General features: G+C 42.1%; 3 protein-coding genes across 3 annotated transcripts; 1 reads left to right on the plus strand and 2 right to left on the minus strand.

Moving 5' to 3' along the window:
- Positions 1 to 1,517: 1,517 nt before the first annotated feature.
- klb (klotho beta) lies at positions 1,518 to 6,994 on the minus strand (the record flags this gene model as incomplete). The annotated part of the gene is made up of 6 exons (XM_083915004.1): positions 1,518 to 1,948; positions 2,331 to 3,259; positions 3,957 to 4,213; positions 4,300 to 4,568; positions 4,649 to 5,162; positions 6,239 to 6,994. The coding sequence occupies 6 exons, from the start codon at positions 6,992 to 6,994 to the stop codon at positions 1,518 to 1,520; spliced, it is 3,156 nt and encodes a 1,051-aa protein (XP_083771130.1).
- A 2,992-nt stretch (positions 6,995 to 9,986) lies between these two features.
- On the plus strand, positions 9,987 to 12,455 carry tlr1 (toll-like receptor 1; the record flags this gene model as incomplete). The annotated part of the gene is made up of 1 exon (XM_083914835.1): positions 9,987 to 12,455. The coding sequence occupies one exon, from the start codon at positions 9,987 to 9,989 to the stop codon at positions 12,393 to 12,395; it is 2,409 nt and encodes an 802-aa protein (XP_083770961.1). The 3' UTR covers positions 12,396 to 12,455.
- A 245-nt stretch (positions 12,456 to 12,700) lies between these two features.
- Positions 12,701 to 20,468, minus strand: ints10 (integrator complex subunit 10). The gene is made up of 17 exons (XM_083915673.1): positions 20,268 to 20,468; positions 19,696 to 19,763; positions 19,495 to 19,598; positions 19,274 to 19,413; positions 19,094 to 19,175; positions 18,864 to 19,004; positions 18,564 to 18,738; positions 17,935 to 18,104; positions 17,688 to 17,827; positions 17,408 to 17,561; positions 17,232 to 17,314; positions 16,736 to 16,891; positions 15,604 to 15,712; positions 15,217 to 15,296; positions 14,904 to 15,066; positions 14,039 to 14,132; positions 12,701 to 13,183 (listed from the first exon to the last, which is right to left on the minus strand). The coding sequence occupies exons 1-17, from the start codon at positions 20,394 to 20,396 to the stop codon at positions 13,027 to 13,029; spliced, it is 2,145 nt and encodes a 714-aa protein (XP_083771799.1). The 5' UTR covers positions 20,397 to 20,468; the 3' UTR covers positions 12,701 to 13,026.
- Positions 20,469 to 20,669: the final 201 nt, after the last annotated feature.

The raw sequence follows: 20,669 nt of genomic DNA on the forward strand, positions 1-20,669 counted from the left end.
ATCAACTTAATATATAAATTATCTTGAGAAAAATACATTATCTTAATGGTCCACAGTTACAAACATTGCTGGATACAAACACAAACACTGCATATACCATCTTTTTTTTTTTTTAACAAAAGACAGTTTCACATTGTTTCATCAGAGGTGCAGACTGACACTGGGGGGCGTCATTGTCCCATGGCGAGTGTCAGTGTCAAACAGTAAACATAATGCCTGGTGTTGGAAGTGCATACCACTTGGAAATACTTTTTAAAAAATCTTCTGCAATCCACAGAAAAAATCTGAGCTAAACTCCTCATAGGCTTTATCATGTAAAATATATCTAAATCGCATTTTAGTCAGATTTATACAGTATAATTGTCACTGACTGACTTTATATCATGGCATTGGCATTTTCTCCATGAATTAGAGGAGGAAGAGGAAAGGTCAGCAATCACGTGAAGACATTGGCAGAGCCAGACATGGCAAACACATAGAGCTCATCTCAAACCCAGGAGGGTCCAGGGGCAGATTTTTTTTCCCCACTTAGGGCAGCTGTATGCACTGTTCTTTTCAAGCCATTTTATAGTAGAATTAAAATAAATATGTACATCATTTGGGGAAAACATAATACTTAAAAGGATGGAAAATTTCTGTTGAGCATACATCACATTTTCTATTTCTTCATCATTCGGAAACCAGAACACCACAAATGTTGAGGCTGACTAATTGTCCATCATGCCACCTAAAACAGGCAAACATTGTCTGATTTTACTATTGTAGACATAACATAGCTAAGGAAGTGTAAACAGCATTACTAATCTTAAAACGAGTGCTGTATAAGATTCTGGCAGCTTCACGTATATCACAGTATTTCATTTTTTTATATGCACAATTAGTAGTGTTACAAATTGTTGTGTGCCAGGCTGCCCTGCCCCACAGCACTCTTCGCAAACAATATTAAATATGAGAATTAAAACTTGTTCATCCAGTAAACCGCCCAGCCCTACTTTAAACCTGTTTTTGTTATACTATACTGGAGTAGAGTTCACAGAATAAATGTTTAGCTGAAAATCTGTCACAGTTAAATCCATGCCATAATAAAGGGCTGCTCTTATTGCAGCGGGAGCTCCACTGGTTTGCTCGAAATGACACAAACTTAAGCGCTTTAAAGAAAATAAAAGCATTTCTTCTCCTTTATAGTAAACCATAGAGAACACAGAATCAATTATCCAGTTTTATGAAAGAACATATGAGCTAGAGATTCTTTGTCATTCTGTGAATATCTTGATCTCATGGTCATTTACCTGCAGGAACATGCTATCAACACTACTTTTACAGCTACAGTATACAGTAAAATGGATGGAGACATTTTTTCTTGACAGTAATTGTTGGTAAACTGATCACACATTTGTCACAAGCACAGATACAAGCATTATTGGACCACACACAATTACAGATCATTGCTTTGAGCCACACAGAGTTTGTCTGTCACATTTACAGAGCACTGGCACCCTTCAGACCTGTCTCTACTACTAGTAGTAAGCTACCTGTCTAGTCTTAACAGGTAGACATGAGCATATAGGGACTCCTTCCCTTCTTCTCCTGTTCACCCCCCTCCCCCTGACTCTTGTTTGGCTTCTCTTGGTGATGATGACAAAGATGACAAGTGCTGCCAACATAACAGCCGTTATTAGGAGGCAGCCTCCGAAGACCAACATCGCTTTGTTCTTGAACATCCACGCACATACAGAGCAAGTTCCATGCAGCTCACTAAACCTGCAGATCTGCATGGTGTCATCCTCAGGGAAACCGCCACGAGTGATGATTTCTCTGTAGACAGCGATGGAGGCTTTGGCTCTGGATTGGTGGTGGGTTGAGGTGAAGAGGCCAAACTGGGGGGCCTGTCGATCTTGCAGTGTCCACACGTAGAAGCCCTGCAGGTTGACTCCGTCTAATTGGCGAGCTGGAGAAAAAAAGAATAAAGCATACACGTGAGATAGGAATCACTCATTGGCTCTCTAATTCCATCTCCTCTTTGAGCAATGTGAAAAGCGCATATATACGGTACTTATTGTGAAACAACGCAAATACAGGTGAGCTAAGGGTCGTAAAGGGCAAAGTATGAACACAACACTGTCTCTGCACTGTTTCTCAGTCCCCTCCTCTCTCTTTTTATGATCTTTACGCTTCCTCATTAAATCTATTTTTTTTATAGTAGGAAGCAATATGGTCATTAAAAATGTGGATGTCTCAACACCCTGAACATTGCAGAGGTCTGTTTTGCTCCTGCTGAAAAATGAGGAGCATTACTGATGAAGATGTAGGATCTGAAATTCATGTCCCACCTTTGAGGGCCTCCTGCAGATAACTCCTGAGAAAGTGTTGCCTGAGTTTGTCATCCACAGGAGCCTGGTCATCCACCCCACTGGCTGTGACAATTATGGGCAGAGTCCCTCCATATCTCTGGTTCACCCAGGTCAGGATCTTCCGCAGTCCCCAGGGTACAATAGCCTGCCCCAGACCAGAGGAGGGCCAGGTGGGATCAGAAAGGATCTGACAGCCATGATCAGGGGACTGTTTCTGCTGAAAATTAGCCTGTGTGTTGGGATAAGGAGAGACCAAACGGGTGGTGAAATGGTTCAGTGCGATAAAACTCAACGTCCCTCTCAGTTCTTCCCTCTCAGTCTCAGTAAAGCTAGGGAGAGGGGATCCAGGGAGGCCCATTCGAGCTCTCTCCTCCAGGTACGCCTTAATTTCTTGTGGATAATCCCCCTTGCTATGCTTCTCCTCATGTCTAGTCCCAAGCAATGGGTCTAAGAAGCGACCAAGCTCAAACAAAAGGAATCTCTGTGCTGCAGCCGTATGCGAGTCCAGGAAGGGGTTTGCAGGTTGGGCCCAGTCAGCATGTAGCGCAAGTGATACCAGTGCTCTCTGCTGACCGGATTGTTCCCTCTCGTACAGCCTCCAGGCTTTTGCGTGAGCCAGAAGAAGGTTATGAGCTGCCTGATGCTTCTCTTTCCCGCTGGAATAAACATCTACCAGTCTGTTTGGCTCATTGATGGTGATCCAGTATGGAACCCAGGAACCCAGCTGCTGGTAGCACAGTGCTGCATATTCCTGAAAGGCCTGCACAGTGCTGTAGTTGAGCCAACCACCAGAGGCATACAGCTTCCCAGGCAAGCCCAGATTTGGAGCTCTGTGTGTGGGGTAGTAGAGAACAACGACAGCCTCCAGGTCCAGCTTCTTGAGCTCGGTCAGAACACAGCCGTAGTACCTTTCAGATGCAATAACAATGTGAAACGGGAAATATAATCATGAGTTAATTTGTGTCGAAAGAAAAAAAAAAAATTATAAATAAATTTATCTGAATCTGCTGTGAATCTGGTTATGGCATAGCTTTGTGTAAAAGTGCATTGAATTAAAATTTATTATAGGTCCCATACTGTAGAAAGAAACCATAAGTCTTTTTTTTTATCATAAAGCAGGTGTAGGTGCTATATAAACTGTGAAAGTATCAAAACTCTCAATCCACAGAGAAATGCACACAAACTGTTTTGAGAAATTGTGCCTTTAAATGAGCCGTCAGGACTTCTGTACAGTTGTGATGTCACATCTATATTATACGTAGAAAGTTCCACTTAAGGGCTTTAGTCATTACCCGCCTGCAATGACGGTAGAGATGCCGAGAGCATAGAAGCAGAAGACCCAGAAATGCTGCCCAAACAGAGCAGACTGAGCTCTTTTTTTTTTAGACAGACTCTTAAATTGAGCATTTCAGACAGAGAGTGCATACAGTGTGAGAAGCATAATGTAAGTTTTTTTTTCAAATTAAAGCATGTAAATCTGTTCTAATAGAAACCCCAAATAAGTCCAAATCTGAAAAGACACATAATATGGGACCTTTAAATTGGCCTGGATTTGGGAAGCCTGCAATAGTGAAAGTCCATGTTTGTGCATCAGTGTATTTCTACCTCAGAGCTTCAGTGTTCACATAAGAGAGGTCTCCCTGGGGTAAAATCAGAGACCAGTTTAGGGCGAAGCGGTAATGAGATGCCCCAGTGGACGCAAATAGGTTAAGATGACCACGAATGGCCAAGTAGTCAGTACACTGGGCCCGTCTGGTGTGAATCTTCACCCCTGGGACTGGATGCAACGATCCGTCTCCTGTCAGGTTCCAGCTGTACAAATGGGGGTCAGTAAACTGTGGTGAGAAAGGGAAAAAGTGGACCTACAAGACCAAAAAAAGACAACAATGAATATCAGGGTCGGTATAGCCATAAGTTAAGCTGCACAATCACCGCCTTGTCTTCTTACCTGTAAAGTGGAGTCAGCAATACCCCAGTGAAAGTCGCAGGGGAAACGCCCTCTGATCTCTGTGGAGGTTGCATCACCGGGGAAACCATTGTCTGTGACAACACGTCTGTAGTACTGGGCAGTGGTCTTGGGGGTCCTGGTTCGCTTTGGTTGGCTGAAGTCGATGTAAAAAAGCCCTCGTCTCACAGTGAAGCCATAATTCCACTCAAATCCATCCACCAGTGACCAGGCAGAATAGCCAAACACCTGCACACCATCAAACCTGACAGCTGCAAACGAAAACACAACAATAAAAAGTGTTAAAATTTCTACATGGTCTAAACGTATCTCTTTCTCTTTCTTCTCTTACCTTGCAAGACCTGGTTGATAAACCTCTTCAGCAGGTAAATGGCCTTTGTGTCCTCCTTTCCCACGCTAGCTTCAGAAAACCATCCTCCCTCAGTCACCAGCACCATCGGGTCACCATACTCTAGCTTTATCCAGCCCAGGATGCGCCTCAGGTCTGGAGTCACAGTCTGCCCGTACTGGACCAGGCCGCTGCCCAGACGGAGGTTGTTAGGCCCAAAGGAGAGAGCAAAAAAGTCAGCTGTTGTCTGCACCCAGAGCTTCTCTTCAGGGGAGAACATCGGTAAGATGGCCCCATGCTTGACTTTTAAAGAGACTGGGTAGTCCCCATCACCAAAGATGGGGTTTGCAAACCAGCCAAGGGCAGCCTCCATTGACTGCTGGCAAAACTCAACATTAGCAGCTGTGGCTTGGCCCTTTTGAGGTTCAACCCAGTGGGATCCCAAAACAATGGATACTTTACCCTTCTGAGCTGGACGAAAGTGAGTGTCGTAGGTATGCCATGCTTTGGCGTGTGCCTGGAAATCACAGCAGACACATTATTTATAATGATGAACTATTCCATAGTCAACAACACAATTACAATAGTACAATAGGCCTTTTTCACAGAGGGCATTTCCACAGTAGTGAAAACACAGGTGTAAATAATAAAGATAGATAACGGCTGAATTCGATTTACCTTTAGTTTAAGTGTCTTTATGCTGTGCACACATGAGCAGAACAGAGCCATCATTAATATTATTAACACTTGTGCTGTTCCTACCATGACAGATTAAAGTGTCTGCTTTGAAAAGACCTTTAAAACATGCAAAACTTGCATATCTGCACATTTTAATGATAGAAAACGTTCAAATGTTTAATACCGGGTCTGCATTAAATGGCAGTTAGTGACAGACGACCATGTAATAGACTGTATTCATATAAGTACTGTAAATGAAGCTTAGTATTCCTCTGCCTTGATTTGGGCTTATTTCCTTCAAAATGTAATTCAAAAACATATTTATGGTATTTTCTAACCAACCGATAAATAAGCAACAAACAAACTTCCTTCAGAGAAGTAATAGAGAAAAACAATCTTTCGGGCACCAGATAATGATTGTTTGCATAAATGGGAGTGATTATTAATGAGGCATATCTCCATGACTTCCTGTCACACACTGTTTCACTCCAACACACAAATGCTGATGTGGTGGACTTTGACCGTAATGTCTCTTTAAGTGTCCTGTTTACTGATCACAAACCTGTCAAAATAAAATATGACCAACTGCTCATTGAGGAGAAAAAAAAAGTGAGCATGAAAGCTTTGCGCTGCACCAGTTATAGGTTGCATGTCAAAATCCATGGTCTTAATTGATTTAATTTGATTGCACGAAAATACCAAAACACTGGTGTAGTCTATGCTTGTATCTCGGTCTTGTGTCTTGAGGCTGCAAACATTCATGGACCATCATAAACTCATATACTGTAGCTGCTGAAGTTCAAAGTTTACATACAGTCAGTATCATTCGAGAAATTCTTCATGTACTGCGGTCTACTGATAAAGCACAATATAACTACAGACTTACATTAAATCAACTGACCTCATCTAACTCACCCTGATCAGGTTGTGGGCTGCGATGAGCGAGCCAGCAGGACCCCCCGTTTCTCCGGGAGCGTGCACACCTGTCCCATACCCCTGCACAGCCACCAGGTATGGATTATGCATTGTGAGCCAGTAATGAACACGGCTCCCAAACGTGTGGAAACAAAAGGCAGCGTACTCCTCAAACAGTCCCACCAGCGTGTCATTCTTCCAGCCTCCATAGCGCTCCTGCAGGACTTGCGGCAGGTCCCAGTGATGGAGGGTGACGATGGGCTCAATTTTCTTTTCTAGAAGCCTCTCTATGAGTCGTTTGTAATGGTCCACAGCAGCTGTATTGGGCTGGCCTCTGGCATTCCCATCAGGGAAGAGTCTGGGCCAGGAGAGAGAGAAAGAGTATGATCCTACACCGAGATACTCCAGGGCCTCCACATCTTCTTCCCAGCGAGTGTAGCTGTCACTAGCCACATTGGCAGTTTCTGTTGTGAAATTACCACTGACAGCGGAGTGGGTGAAATGATCCCAGATGGATGGACCTTTCCCATCCCGATCCCAGGCACCCTCTGTCTGGAAGGCAGACGTCCCTGAACCCCAAAGGAATCCTGAAGGGAAGGTGTCATGAAGGAAAGGCTGGTCTTTGATTAGGGGGTCCGGCTTGGGCTGCTGCCAAATCTTCTTGCCCTCCCCAAGAGAACAGGTAACCTTGTTCCGACCACACAACAGCAACAGGAGGGAGAGTAAGAGCGTGGGAGATGAAGGATGGGGAAGCATACTGACGGAGTCAACCCAGTTTCAGAAATCCACTTGAAGGAAGCAGCCAGTGTCGGTGAGAGCAATTCCTCTGTTCAACATCGTAAATCCTCCTGAGAAAGACAAGAGGCCCATTATGGTGGAGGAGGGAGAATGATCACAGTCGGGAGAGAGTAACATCTGAAGGTGCTGCATTATCCATCTGACAACCTGGTCAGACTTCCCTATCTCTCCCTCAGTGTACTCCCACTCAGCCCCTCCCTAGCACATAATGTCCACACATACAAAGGTTGACTCATATTCACGCACACTTGTGTGACCTGTATACTTTTTGAGAAGTTCCCAGTGACTTATCTTTTCCTGTAATTCCAAAAACCTTTCTTTAAATATATCACCAATTTAAAAAAGACTATTTAACACAAAGAGGAGAAAAAGACATTACGGACACACAAACAGCTCTAAACATGCTGTTGAGTTGTAAAAAGGTTCTTGTGTCAATAATTAGCTTGTACTCTGATCTTAGCTCCATAACTAAGAAGTGGTTCACATTTTGGTCTCCATTTCCAGCAAACACATGACCTGCCCTCTTGAATTAAGTTTTTCACTGATGAAATATAACAAGTTTCCCTTTTGAGTTAATGGATTTGATTCTTCAACACATACTGAGGGCATTTATCGAAAAACAAAGAACGATGCACTATAAAGCAGCCTGAAACTACAACAACAACAAAAATGATGTTCTCTGTTGTTTTATGGCCAGAAGCTGCTAAGCATGTCCACAGTGAGATTTGATCAAACCATACCAGGTGAGAACAGAGACACCAGCTCATATGATCTTATTCAATTTAACTCCACTTGCTGTATGAGTAACACTGACCCAAGGAAACAGCAGTGCTGCTAGACTAAAAAAACATTGCTGGGAAGTGTGTGTTTGTGCGACTGTCCATCTGTCTGTACACACAAGCTTGTCCTTAATAAAGCCCATCAAAAAGCCACTTCCTCATCCTTCCTCATTAAAGGCAGTACCTGTCCAGAGTAAACAGCGTAGTTGCCCGGGATACACTTTGCTTCAAGGCATTAGTGAGATAAGATAATCGATTTGAAATGGTCATCAACCATCCAGACTGACCTCAGTGTGGTCATTACGGTACTAAAGAAAAGACGCCTGGGAACACCGAGGTGCATTTCAAAATTAGATGACAGTATACACACATTATCAATCACATTACATAGTAAATAGAATAGATAGTTTATAGCATGGTATGTTTGTGACCGAGCCTTTGGTTCTTTGAAAAAAACATTTTTTTAATAAAAAAAAAGCCAAAATATTGTTTATAAAGTATATTGGCACCCACATGTTTATGAAGTTTTAATATGAAAGATTTAATTTAATAAAGTCAGGACAAAGTATTGTCATTTATTGTTTCGGCTCCCCTGTAAAGTTGGCACACGCATTATAAATACAATACTTCCCCTCAGTAGAAAGCTCATAATCGTTAATAAAAAGGGAAGTGAAACAAGGATGTAAATGTGAGAGAAACATGACTGGTCTTACACTTGCTTTCATTTCTATGTCTCTATCCTTTAGCGGATGAAAGCTTTTCTTATTGCTGGAGAATATTTTTGCACATTTTATTTTATTTTATTTTATTTTTTTAGACAGTACAGATACATCCAGCTGTTTATTGAGACAGTCCACTAGAAATGTGTTTAAATATGATGAACAGCAACATGTCAATCAATTTAAAACTCAACAAATCAACAACATACTGAGCCGCAGTGTTTCTGCTGAGAAATCCATCTGATCTCAATACAGGTTGGTGTCCTTTTTTGTCTGTCTATGTACGGTACAGTGGTTGGATTTAGATTTATTTAGAGTTAACTATTTTAAAATGTATATTTACAACCAAGGTTGAGTTGCCAAAATAGATTCAGATTACACACGTCATCACACAGACAGAAGCATGAAGTCTAATGAACAGAATTAGTTTTTAGCTTAGATAATTACGATTTTACACATTGGTCTATTTCTCACTCTTAGTCTATTTTAAACCTTGTTGTCTACTTAGTACTGATGTTTCATATCAGCACAATTTTAGTCTTTTTAAAATGTTGTGGTGTATTTAGTATTGGGGTCATATTGTTGCAGCAAACATAATTCCCAGTTTTTAATGACAAATGTCTTTATGAGTCAGTAATGATGCTGAAAAGTCAATAAACTAAAAGTTCATAACTAAACTAAAGTTTAGAAACAAAGGTTGAAACCTTGCATTAAACTATAAAGCATTTGCTCAATTCAGTATTTAAAATCTGACTGTGTATTTACAGACAGTGCTATCTGTATTTATATTTCTTGTGGGACTTTGGGATGCAGAAGTAATCGTAAACTGATGACTGATCAAAGGTTATTTATTGTGAAACAAATAACTTCCTGTTATGACAAAGCAGAGGACACTGCAGGTCAAATAAAGACAAAACAATTCAAATACATCCTACCCTCATGGAGGTTAAAACGTTTGGTATTGTTGAAATTGTTTTAGAGACATTTTCACCGACTGTATTATACGGAAGCAAATGGGAATAACTGGTGACCCATTTTTTAAGTCAGAAGAAACTAAGAAAACAATTTACGTACATCAGACTTAGAAAATGGATCACCAAAAAATAATAAATCTCACTTTCCTCTCAGGGCTTCCATATTTTTTTTAATTTCTATTATTTTGTCTCCATGTATATGCATGGTAGAGTATTATCAGAAACACCGGCCTGTGTCAATACAGTTTCAACAGCACCACAAACCAAATACAGTATGCCATAATGCTCATTAAGTTGAATCAACACTTCTCTAAAACAGTTTCAACAAAAACAGAACAAAAACCTTCTCGAGAATTATGGCAGGACTGTTTCGTTAGACTACATTAATTTTAGCGAGGCATACCTAATAAACTGACAACTGTGTGCATGTATCAATAGTAAAATAGAGATTAATTTCCTTACTTTTATCCAGGCAATAATGAGGTCTGTGAGCGCTGCCCTCTGGGTGGCAGTCGTGTTGATGGGACTCCAGCTAAGTGCTTCTTCACCTGACAGCATTGTAGACCTCTCATCCAAAAACCTCTCCTCTGTCCCAGGAGACCTGCCCTACACAGCTGAGTTTGTGGACCTTTCATGCAACCACATACAGCAGCTTCACAGAGGAGACTTCAAGGACACCCCTCTCCTGAGGTTCCTCAACATTTCATGGAATAGTTTAGAGGAGATCGATCCGGAGACGTTCCTCGACACACCGCTGCTGGAGGATCTAGACCTGTCTCACAACAGGCTGCAAAACCTGTTGGATCAGCGGTACCTGCTCCACACAGGGAACCTTCTGGCTCTAAATCTGGCCTGCAACAGGTTTCTCACAATGACGCTGGGGAGGGAGTTCAGTTCCCTTGTCAAACTGGAGAGATTAGCACTTGGAGCACGAAACATCAGCGCAGGCGATTTCAAGAATATTGCTGAGGTGAAATTGAGTAAAATGACCCTCTCCCTGGAGAAGGAATTGGGTTATACACCAGGCAGTCTGAAGGATGTTCAAGCTCAAAGGCTTCAGATAGCGTTCACCACACATCCAATAATAGACCGTTATCTGATCAATGATGCTCTGTCCCTTTTTGTTGAAGTGGAGTTGATTGATTTGGCAGGTGGCTACAAAGACCTGAGTGAACAGATGAGTGAGAGAGTAGAAATCCTAACATCTCATCTTTATCTCAACAACATATCAATCGAGTGGAAAGACCTGACTCACTATATAAATGTGGTTCTGCGGACATCGATAACCTATTTCAGCACCTCTGATGTGGCAATGTACAAGTTGCCTTACTTAGACACTGATGTGACACGGAAATCTGTAATGAAGTCCTTTGTGGCCAGAAGGGCAGTGGTGAAGACTTTCTTCTTCTCACAGGAGGCTGTATACAACTTCTTCATCAACATGCCGGTGGAGAGTTTAGCGATCGTTGAGACTTCAATCATACACATGACTTGCCCAAAGTCGCAGAGTCATATCCTCCAGCTGGACTTCTCCTATTGTGCACTATCTGACTCCATCTTCTCCAGAGTGGAGAGTCAAGAGAGACTTGAATGTGAGAATCTGGCTAGCGTGAGGAACCTGACTCTGGTTGGCAACAATCTCAAGAGTCTTAAGACAGTGAGCAAACGTGTGCAACACATGACGTCCCTGCAACATCTGGACCTCAGCCTCAACTCCCTGGTTTACGATGGTCTTGGAGAATGTATCTGGCCACCAAATATTACTAATATGAAACTGTCTTCTACTGGTCTGACAGACTCTGTTTTCAAATGTCTTCCAAAAGGAACAGAGATACTGGATCTTCAGAACAACCAGGTTTCCGTCATACCAACGTCCATCTTGAAACTGGGAAACCTCTCATTCCTGAATCTAAATGGTAACAGGCTGCAGGATCTGCCAGTATGTAACAGTTTCCCCATACTAAGTGAGCTTCTGCTCAAGTCAAACTCCCTCCATGCTCCATCCGTGGAACGGCTGGAAAGCTGCCCCAAACTGAAAACCCTGGATGTTAGTTACAACCCCTTCACATGTACCTGCGCTCTGAGGAGTTTTGTAAATCTCGGCATCCAGTCTGAAAACAAGAAAAGCCACGCAGGAGTTGAACTGTTGAGCTGGCCATTGGACTATTATTGCACTTACCCAGATGACGTTAGAGACTCCAACTTGAAAGACATCTCGATCCCAGAGGTCTCATGTAATGCCGGCATTCTAGCTGCCACCATCTTGTGCCCAGCAGTGCTAGTGATCATCGCAATTGTGACCCTGTGCCATCGCTTGGACGTTCCCTGGTATATGGGCATGATCTGCCAGTGGGCCAGAGCTAAACATCGCACCAGAATGCGTCAGGTGCCACCTGAAGATCTGATAGGTGTTGAGTTTCATGCTTTTGTGTCTTACAGCCAACATGACGCAGACTGGGTGAAAAATTGTCTTTTGCCGAACCTTGAAGGTCCCGCAGGTGGGCTCAGGATCTGTCATCATGAGAAAAATTTTGTGCCAGGAAAGACAATTGTTGAGAACATCATCGCCTGTGTGGAGAAAAGCCGGCGCTCAGTGTTTGTGCTCTCTGCTCACTTCATCAAGAGCGAATGGTGCCATTATGAGCTCTACTTCGCCAGCCACCAACGCCTTGGTTGGGGCACGGATAGCGTTGTGCTGGTACTGCTCGAGCCTCTGCCTCAATACTTAATCCCATCCAAGTACCACCAGCTGAAGTCCATGATGGGCCGGCACACATACTTGGAGTGGCCTCAGGACAGGGCCAAGCACAGGCTGTTCTGGGCTAATCTCAGAGCTGCCCTACAGACAGACCTGCCAAATGCACCAGTGACAGAACTAGAGGAGTGACTGGCAGGAAGACTTACAGAGGAGAAGGAAATGTGAACAGGACAGAAGTGAGAGTGTTAAAGAGGGAACACAGTAAGAGTAAAAACTTGGGTTTTCTGGTTCAAAAATAAGTTAGTACATTTTCTAGTTTTCTTTCTTTAACGCATACTTTCTTGAGCTGAAGTGTCTAAAAATCAATCTTGTACTATGAACTGAAGATAAACTTGTTGGCTTGTAAGATTTAAATCATATTGCAACTTCTTTAAACCATTTAGAAGACATTTAATGGAAACATTTCAAGTTTCTAACAAAAACAATAAACTTTACCCAAGAATATCAAAAATGCACACTTCACAATTCTTTTGTCAAAATTGACAATATGATTAAACCACTGCAGAAGTGGTTGAGCACACGCTGGGAAGAAAAACTACACACATACTATGAAAACTGCATGTATATTCAGAAAAACTGTATTCTCTCCAAGAGATCCACTTTTAAGGCAAGGAGATGTATTGTTTTTCAAGAGTTCAGTGATGGATGATAAAGATAAGAGAAATATGTCCTGTGTTGGGGTCATGAAGTCGGTACAGCTACGTTCAAACTGTGTCTGTAATATCAGCTATGAAAAGGTACAAAAGTCACAGTCCAGGTGTCAAGGAAGAGACTGGATGATGATGATTTTCTCATTGATGCAGAAACGGTGAAGCACACTGAACAGGTTCTCTCCACAACGGGACACCTGCCTCTCCATGGCCAGGCGGAAATCTTCCTTCACTCCTTTGGTGATTCCACGAGTCACTGTGTGATGTCTGGGGGAACAAAATACAGAGATAAAGAAGATAAACACAAACATACTTATGTTCAGAGCGGTATTGTCATTATGAGATGATTTGAGACTGAGATCTATGCAGTAAAGACAAAATCATGGAAACAAGGCATTTTTTCCTCACATGCATAAATCAGCCAGTCAAGGTGGCACAACAAAAGTGTCGTCATCGTAAATAAAAAGCAAACACACAAAACATGTTCACAAATGAAATGAGATCAAGTATCATGAAGATGCTAAAAACTAAATTGGCTGCACAACGCCAACATCATCCTTAAACAACATCAACAGTGATGACCACAGAAAGACGAGCAATGGCTCAAATGAACAAACGCCGACAGGAAATCAAACTAACTCGATGTAAAAATGACAGGCCCAAATAAAAACTGTGGGGGGGGGGGGGGGGGGGTGACAAGCTTTGAAGTTGGGAATGAAGGAAGGGTGACTGGTGTGGGGGGAGGGGCCTGGGGTACCTGTCCATCGTCTGCACCCCTTGGAGCAGAAGGGTATTTAGCTCCACCCCCAGGGCGGGACTGGGGTTCCTGAGGGACAGCAACATTCAACAACTCTCAGTCAGTGGGGGTGCATTCAAGTGTCTTAACTTCTACAGCAATCAATGAAGGAGTTTAAGAAGCTTTATTTTAAACATAAACCCCTTCTCTTTCTAAATTCTGCTTCGTTAACAGTATTTTCAGTTGAAAGTGCATTTTTCCCCCACAGGCCATGTCTACTTAGATTATCAATCAACATCACTGATCTCTTTAAAACGGCAACAGAACGGGAGTGTGCAGAGTCACGATGCAAACTGAACCGTTTCTGAATGGGGGGGGCGGCTTACTTGATCAGCATTCCCTGATTGGGAAGCAGCTCCAGTTGAATCCTCCCCCCTTCTGGAGTACGCAGGTATGCAAACTCCTCCAGCATGTCAATGTCTGACAAAAATCATGAGTTTATGGAAACTAGATTACACAGACTGTAACCACAAAGCACTTGGTCTATATACAGTATATACACAGGGTTCCATACAGCTTTTTAAGACTAAAATTCAAGCACTTTCAATGCATCAAAACCAAGAACATTCAGACTCTCGAAATAAAGCTTGCCGAACTCCTTTATACTCACAGCAAACAATGTATATTATTACTGTGTATTTTACCAGCTGTTCATAACGTCAGAGGATTGCAGATTTTGTGAGATTTGATTTGGTCATTTTTCATATTTATCATTCCTTGATATTTGTGCCTCCACCATAAATAAGTATGTAGACTAAGTAGTTAAATTGTAATTGATTTTTTTGTTATTATTTCCTACTCTTGTTGTGCTGTAGCCCACACACAAAGTTAATAAGGTTAAAAGTCCAGTGATGAACGACATGGATCAAAGATTTCTGGCCTTTTCAGTCGCTTAAAAAAGATTCATCCTCATGATTATTTTGTATCTTTGAAGAAAAAAACGTCTGTTTCATTTCAAATATTAAAATACTTTTGGTTTACATGAGTGATTGTGTAGATGAAACACCAGTTAATGTTGTAAATCAAGCCTTTTATAGTATATAGTATATTCTAATTCATGCATATTCCTGACCTTGAAAATATATTGTATCATCATCATTTTCTAATCTTTCAAGACTTTGTACAAATCCCGTAAATTATTTGCAAATCCATTCATGTCAAGCTTGTGTATGTAGTTACAAAAAAGGATACTGGTGACATAGTTAAAGAAATTCTCATACTGGAAACTGCCCTGCAGACAGATCTTTTCCACGGCCTTTAAAAACAACGACTCGCCCTGCGGCCAGTCGTGCTGCAGGAGCACGACCACGTGGCCGAGGGACAGGTCGTCACGATTGTCTGTGAAGGCACGCAGCTGATTGGACAACATGAGAAAAACAGAAAGTTGGTTAGACAAAGTTTAATCTCTAAACAGTCTCAAAATGCATCAAATCACAAAGAGTCACTGTCCAACTATTAATTCAGACTTAATGATATATTACACACACTTAACTAGTTGAAGTACCTTGAAGCAGGCCAACATCAGCTGGAGACAGAAAGGCAACACAGCTTTGCTGGTGCAGGGAAGCAACCTCAAGTCATTACCTAGATGTGACAAAAACTTAACGTTAGGATGTAATCACAGCTATATATTTTCCGTCACATGAGAAACGGCGTCATTCAAGACAAGAGTATTTTCAACAAAGTCCGTTATTTGTCAAAGGTAACATGTGGTTTCCTTGTAGTATTGACATTGAGTTACTGGTTACAACAATCTGTCAACATACAGACGATTATACAGCCATTATTGGAACATTTTTGATGTACATTAGATGTAATATTTAAATAAAAAGCTAATCAAAGGTCAGAATCAGTGACTGAACGGCTTTTTACTGAAGCATGGACTGTTTACCTTTTCTTGTTTTGATCTTGACCCTACCCTGATCCTCCGGGGTCTTTCCTGGTTCTTGGCTCGGGGGCAGCAGCCCACCAACAACATCAAGCAGCTTCTCACAAGCCATCTGATTAACACATACGGTACAATATTTGCATCACATGTGCAAACAGGGGAGGGCCATTACACAAAATGTTGTACCACATTTTATTCAAATACTATATTGTCTGCATTTATTTGGTCATGTGTGCTCTCAATCAAGTTGTGAGCACACATCTGTCATGTGTTATGGATATTTTTTTTTGCTTGGCCAAAACCTTTCCTGAAGCTTATTGGTGACCATATACCTATATATATATATAAAGTTTTACATCTACAGAAGTCTGGATACTTTATCAGACATTCACACAAGGTCAGGCAGTCCAGCGAACATGAAGCACAAGCTCTTGTGTAACTGCTGATTGTCGTCCCGCACGCAACAAGCTCCAGGACAAAGCTCAGTCCCTCTGTTTTTTTTTCTTTCTCTCTTTGTCTGTGAAACCAAGCAGCGTACAAGTACTATCGGAAATGTCTAGATCAAAACAACGATCTGACGGAAAACAGTAACTGTGAAATATAAAGTCTACTGGTGCTACATTAAAGGGGTTAAAGAAAAAAGCAGGACGTCACACACACAGGCCATAACTGACACTGGATTACCCTGCTGCAATTTGCAGGAGCTGCCTGAGGCCGTGTAAATGCACCCTTAGTTATGAAATACAGCTTTGCATGTTCAAAATGTTTTATAAATGTAGACGCTTTGGTGCAAAATAATCAGATCATAAAATGTTTAAATTGACGTTTAGACATAATCTAAAATTGACCTTAGCTATAACGCCCCCTGCAGGCCAGGTGGTGTTATAGATTCATTTTTGGGGAGAGCGTTATGTTTTTGTATAATAGCTCCTACATATATAACAGTGTGATATAGACATCAGTAGGCCAGGCGTGCATATGTAGGAATAGAAAAAAAGACATGCAACCTGTGTTTGTATACATAACCTGATAAGAGTGTTTGAGAGTGTGTGTGTGTGTGTGTGTGTGTGTGTGTGTGTGTGTGTGTGTGTGTGTGTGTGTGTGTGTGTGTGTGTGTGTGTGTGCGTGTTTGTACCCTGTACTCTCCCAGTGCGTAGTGGCAGGACGCCTGTTGTATGAGAGCCCTGTGGTGCTCGAGGCTGCCCTGACCCGAGGGGCTCTGCTGCCCAGGCTGAGGCTGCTGCACTGCAGCCATCTGGTGCAGGCTGGAGAGGGCCTTACGGTACTGTCCCTGGAGAGACAGAGAGACAGACACATGCACACTTTATAAACAACATTTATAAACATCTCCCAATTAGGAAAACTAAATTCAATGAATTTCTTCCTCAGTTTAATCTCCTTGTTCTCACCAGTTATGTTATGCTTCATAACTACTATTTTCCCTATTCTTTAAATATTGTATAAATTGATGATGTGTATGTATTTATATCTTGTTCTTTGCTCCTTCTCCAATTACTACATTTTTCCACAGCAATCAATGCAATTGAATTTAATGCAATACAAACCACCGATATGAGGGGAGTGGGTGTGGTTTATAACAAACTACTAAAAACATTACAACAGTTTCTTGCCTGGTATATGATCATATCGCTGAGGAATATTCTGAACCACAGCCAGCTGTCCGTCTTCCAGGAGGCACAGATCTTCTTGAACTCTGTTAAAAAAATAAATAATTAGGGCCTTTTATCCTTGAAGAGAATTGAAGGCAGCTGTAGCTGAAACAAAAACAAACATAAGAGGTGTTTACCAGTATCCAGGCCGTCGTGAGAGTGAAGAAGGTCCCAGCTTTCCCTGGCTGTGCGGAAGTTCTCCAGAGTCTCTGACCAGCCGGGCATCTCAGTCTTGTTCACCAAAACGTGTCGACCACGACCTTTTCCCAAACCTTCCTCGTCATCTGAACTCTACAATGACACACACACACACACAGAGTCACATGCACTAATGTCACCAATTTAAGAACACATACACGACAGCATTGCAGTCTTTCTTGGTAAGAAACAAATAAATTATCACTGAGCTGTAGTCACCATCGTCTTCTCTCTCCCATCTGCCAGTTTGCGTTTCTTATGTGCATGTTTCAGTGCTCCCCTTTCCACCTCCACATCGTTATACACCGAGCTCAAATCCTCCACAAGGATCCAGGGCCCCGAACTCAACGCATTCACACCTGCCAAGCATAAACCGAACATTTGATCTTTTAACCTTTCCTTGCAAAGAGATGCATATCCTGAAGAACTATAGTGAAATGAAAGAAGAAAAAAGATAGAGGCTGACCCTGGAATAGTGCGGGCTGCACAGTTGAGACGTAGAGGAAGGCGCTGCGGAAGAGGACGAGTGCAGCACAGATGACCACTTGGCTGCAGCAGCGGGACCTCGTGTCTCCTTCCAGACCGGGCAGGTAGCGACACAGCTCCTTCACTCTGTGCAGCATGTCCACATAACTCCTACAGCGCAAGGTACACAAACAAAAAAATAAAAACCCCATTTAAATGTGCATTTAAGGAATATAAATGATCTTAACATGGGGCCTCGTGCAAACACCCTTCTAAAGTGGCTTGTACAAGAGATTTAGGAGACAGTATTTACCAATTTATTATTGTATTTTGAAATTTCTCTTAAGTACAAACACAAGACCTGTCGTAGGAGTTATGTGCAGTTAGTCTGCTGTTATCCAAACCTAAAGTTCTTCAGTAGATTGCAGCGTCTCTGTCACTTTTATGACGGCAAAATCTATTGATCCACTTCTATCAGTGATGGTGGATTGAATAGGTCTCAGTATAACACTGTAAAGTTCAACAGCACTTCAAAACTACAGCCTCCAGAATGACTATGAAGTTAAATCAAAAAAACACTTCCAACAAAAACTGAACATTATGGCCTTCATAAAAGCTGACGTAGATTACCTCTGTCCCTTGTCTCCCTGCCACTCGCAGCGTGCTCCAACCACAGCAAGGATATCCAACAGCCTTTCCCAGGGTTCCGCTACAACCGACGACTTTTCCGACAGGCCGTCAATCACGTTACGCTGGGAGCCACGCGACACGGTGGGTGACTTCAAAGACCCGCCTTCTTGAGAGCCTGAAACAAAGAACAAGGGGAACAGAAAGGCAGGGAGTGAATAGAGAAAAATAAATGGAGATAAAGCCTACTAAATCCTTAGGTGTAAAGCGATCACACAGATTTAGCACTATGAGCAGCTTTACCTTGGATCTGCACATCAGGCGAGGGTCCGCGAGTAACATAGCCAATGTAGAATTCAGCTGCTTTCAGAATGTATTTTTGCATCAAGCTGGCCGGCAAACGCATGTCCATGTTGTTTATGACCAAAGGAAGGACATCACACACTGATAGAGAATAAGAAAGAATTAGTGTGAAAGTCTTTGTCCATAGCAAGTTGTTCATGAATATGTTTTAATTGAAGTGTTTCACTCACCAAAAAGTTTTCTGAAGCAGTTGACAGGCGTCTCTGTGTTCTCTGATGCCTCCGCCTCCAACAGTGTTTCTCCTAGATTGACCTACACATGCAGCAGAACGTTACAAGTGACTGTTTTAGTGCTTTTTACTCTCGGCGCAAAAATCAACACACAAGAGTTATTTTGTTATTAATACGTACCCCGTGTTGGACCACAGACTCTGGAAAGCGCTTAAGAAGAAGGAGCAGCATCTCTGCCTTCTCCAAGGTGTTGAAACACTGCTCTGTGGCTTTCAGGAGCATCTCACACTGCACACGGCCAGGCAGCGTCTCAAAAAGCCCTGGAAGGAGACAAACACACACACATAAAAACCTACTCTGTTCCACTCACAACCCTTACAGTCTGCTTTAACTCCCCTCACCTCGTAGGAACTGTGCGTGTTTGTCCTGAGAGTCACTGCGCAGTGCAGCTGTGATGACGCTGATCTCTCGCCAAACAATGGGCTGATCTGGAAAGTTTATAAACCTAAAGAGTGAACGAATGAATGGCATCTGTTAGAAGTCAGACTGGGAAAAAAGGCATTCACACTGGCACCACGGAGAGATAGCACACTGTAACTCACATGTCATACAGCAGTCTCCCTGCAGACGCCGTCCTCTCTGCGTTGCGTTCAATGATGTACATTTCATACTGTGAAAACGTGTCAGATTTTAAAAACAGAATCATAACAGAGGACCCGTGGTGGAAGAAGTCAGAAAGCTTACTGAAGAAAAAGTAGTAATACCACAGTGTGGAAGTACTCTGATGCAAAGTGATGCATTCAAAATGTTACTCAAGTAAAAGTACAAAAGTATGGACTTAAAGTACAAAAAGTAAACGTACTCAATATGCAGAATGGCCCATGTCAGTATATTATATTATTATATCATAATTATTGATAGATTAATGTATCAATAATTATGTTATCACTTTAATGTTGATAAAGGTAGGACTTATTTAATTTACGTTATATACTGATTCGTAGCTCGATCTTTAACAGTATACCCTATGTCATTTGTTGATAATATTTTGTGTTAATAATAATCTGTATCTGTAAAGTAACTAGACCCACACATTTCAAACACATGATGATGTTGATACATTTAGAGAAGTGTGGTTCGGCTTTGAGCAGCAGAGGTGAATGCTGGACGGTACCTGTATGTTGAAGTCTGCAGGGTAAAGGGTTCTGGCAGTGATGAGCCAGGCTTTGGCCGCACACGGATCATCGGACACCAGCTCCCGGGCTCTCTTCACCAGAAACTCGCAGTCTTTTTGCGCTGACATTTTCACATGAACCTAGCTCTCAGTGCAATTGTTCACCGGACCATGCACCGTTGTTAAATTATATCATATACATTCAGCAAACGTCGATATAAAGGATAGAAGAAGAGCAACTACCGGCAGTTTGGACATCACCAGTCAACGCTAAACCTTTTATTTACCGACACATCTAACGTTACGATAATGACGTCAAAGTCGTAAAAAATGTCGCAGCTACATCCTGCTTTACGACGAACAAAAATAACGCTTTGTATTCAACACAGGACGTAAGTGCGT

This window comes from Echiichthys vipera (genome assembly GCF_963691815.1).
Source record: "Echiichthys vipera genome assembly, chromosome: 6".
Lineage (NCBI taxonomy): Eukaryota > Metazoa > Chordata > Actinopteri > Perciformes > Trachinidae > Echiichthys > Echiichthys vipera.

Coding starts and splice junctions, on each gene's coding strand:
- ints10 (XM_083915673.1), bottom strand. CDS start 20,396: ATGTCAGCGCAAAAAGACTGCGAGTTTCTGGTGAAGAGAGCCCGGGAG. Junction 19,764..20,267: donor CTGCAGACTTCAACATACAG/GTACCGTCCAGC, acceptor ACGTTTTCACAG/TATGAAATGTACATCATTGA. Junction 14,133..14,903: donor TTTCTTTAACTATGTCACCA/GTATCCTTTTTT, acceptor GATTTTTGTCAG/ACATTGACATGCTGGAGGAG.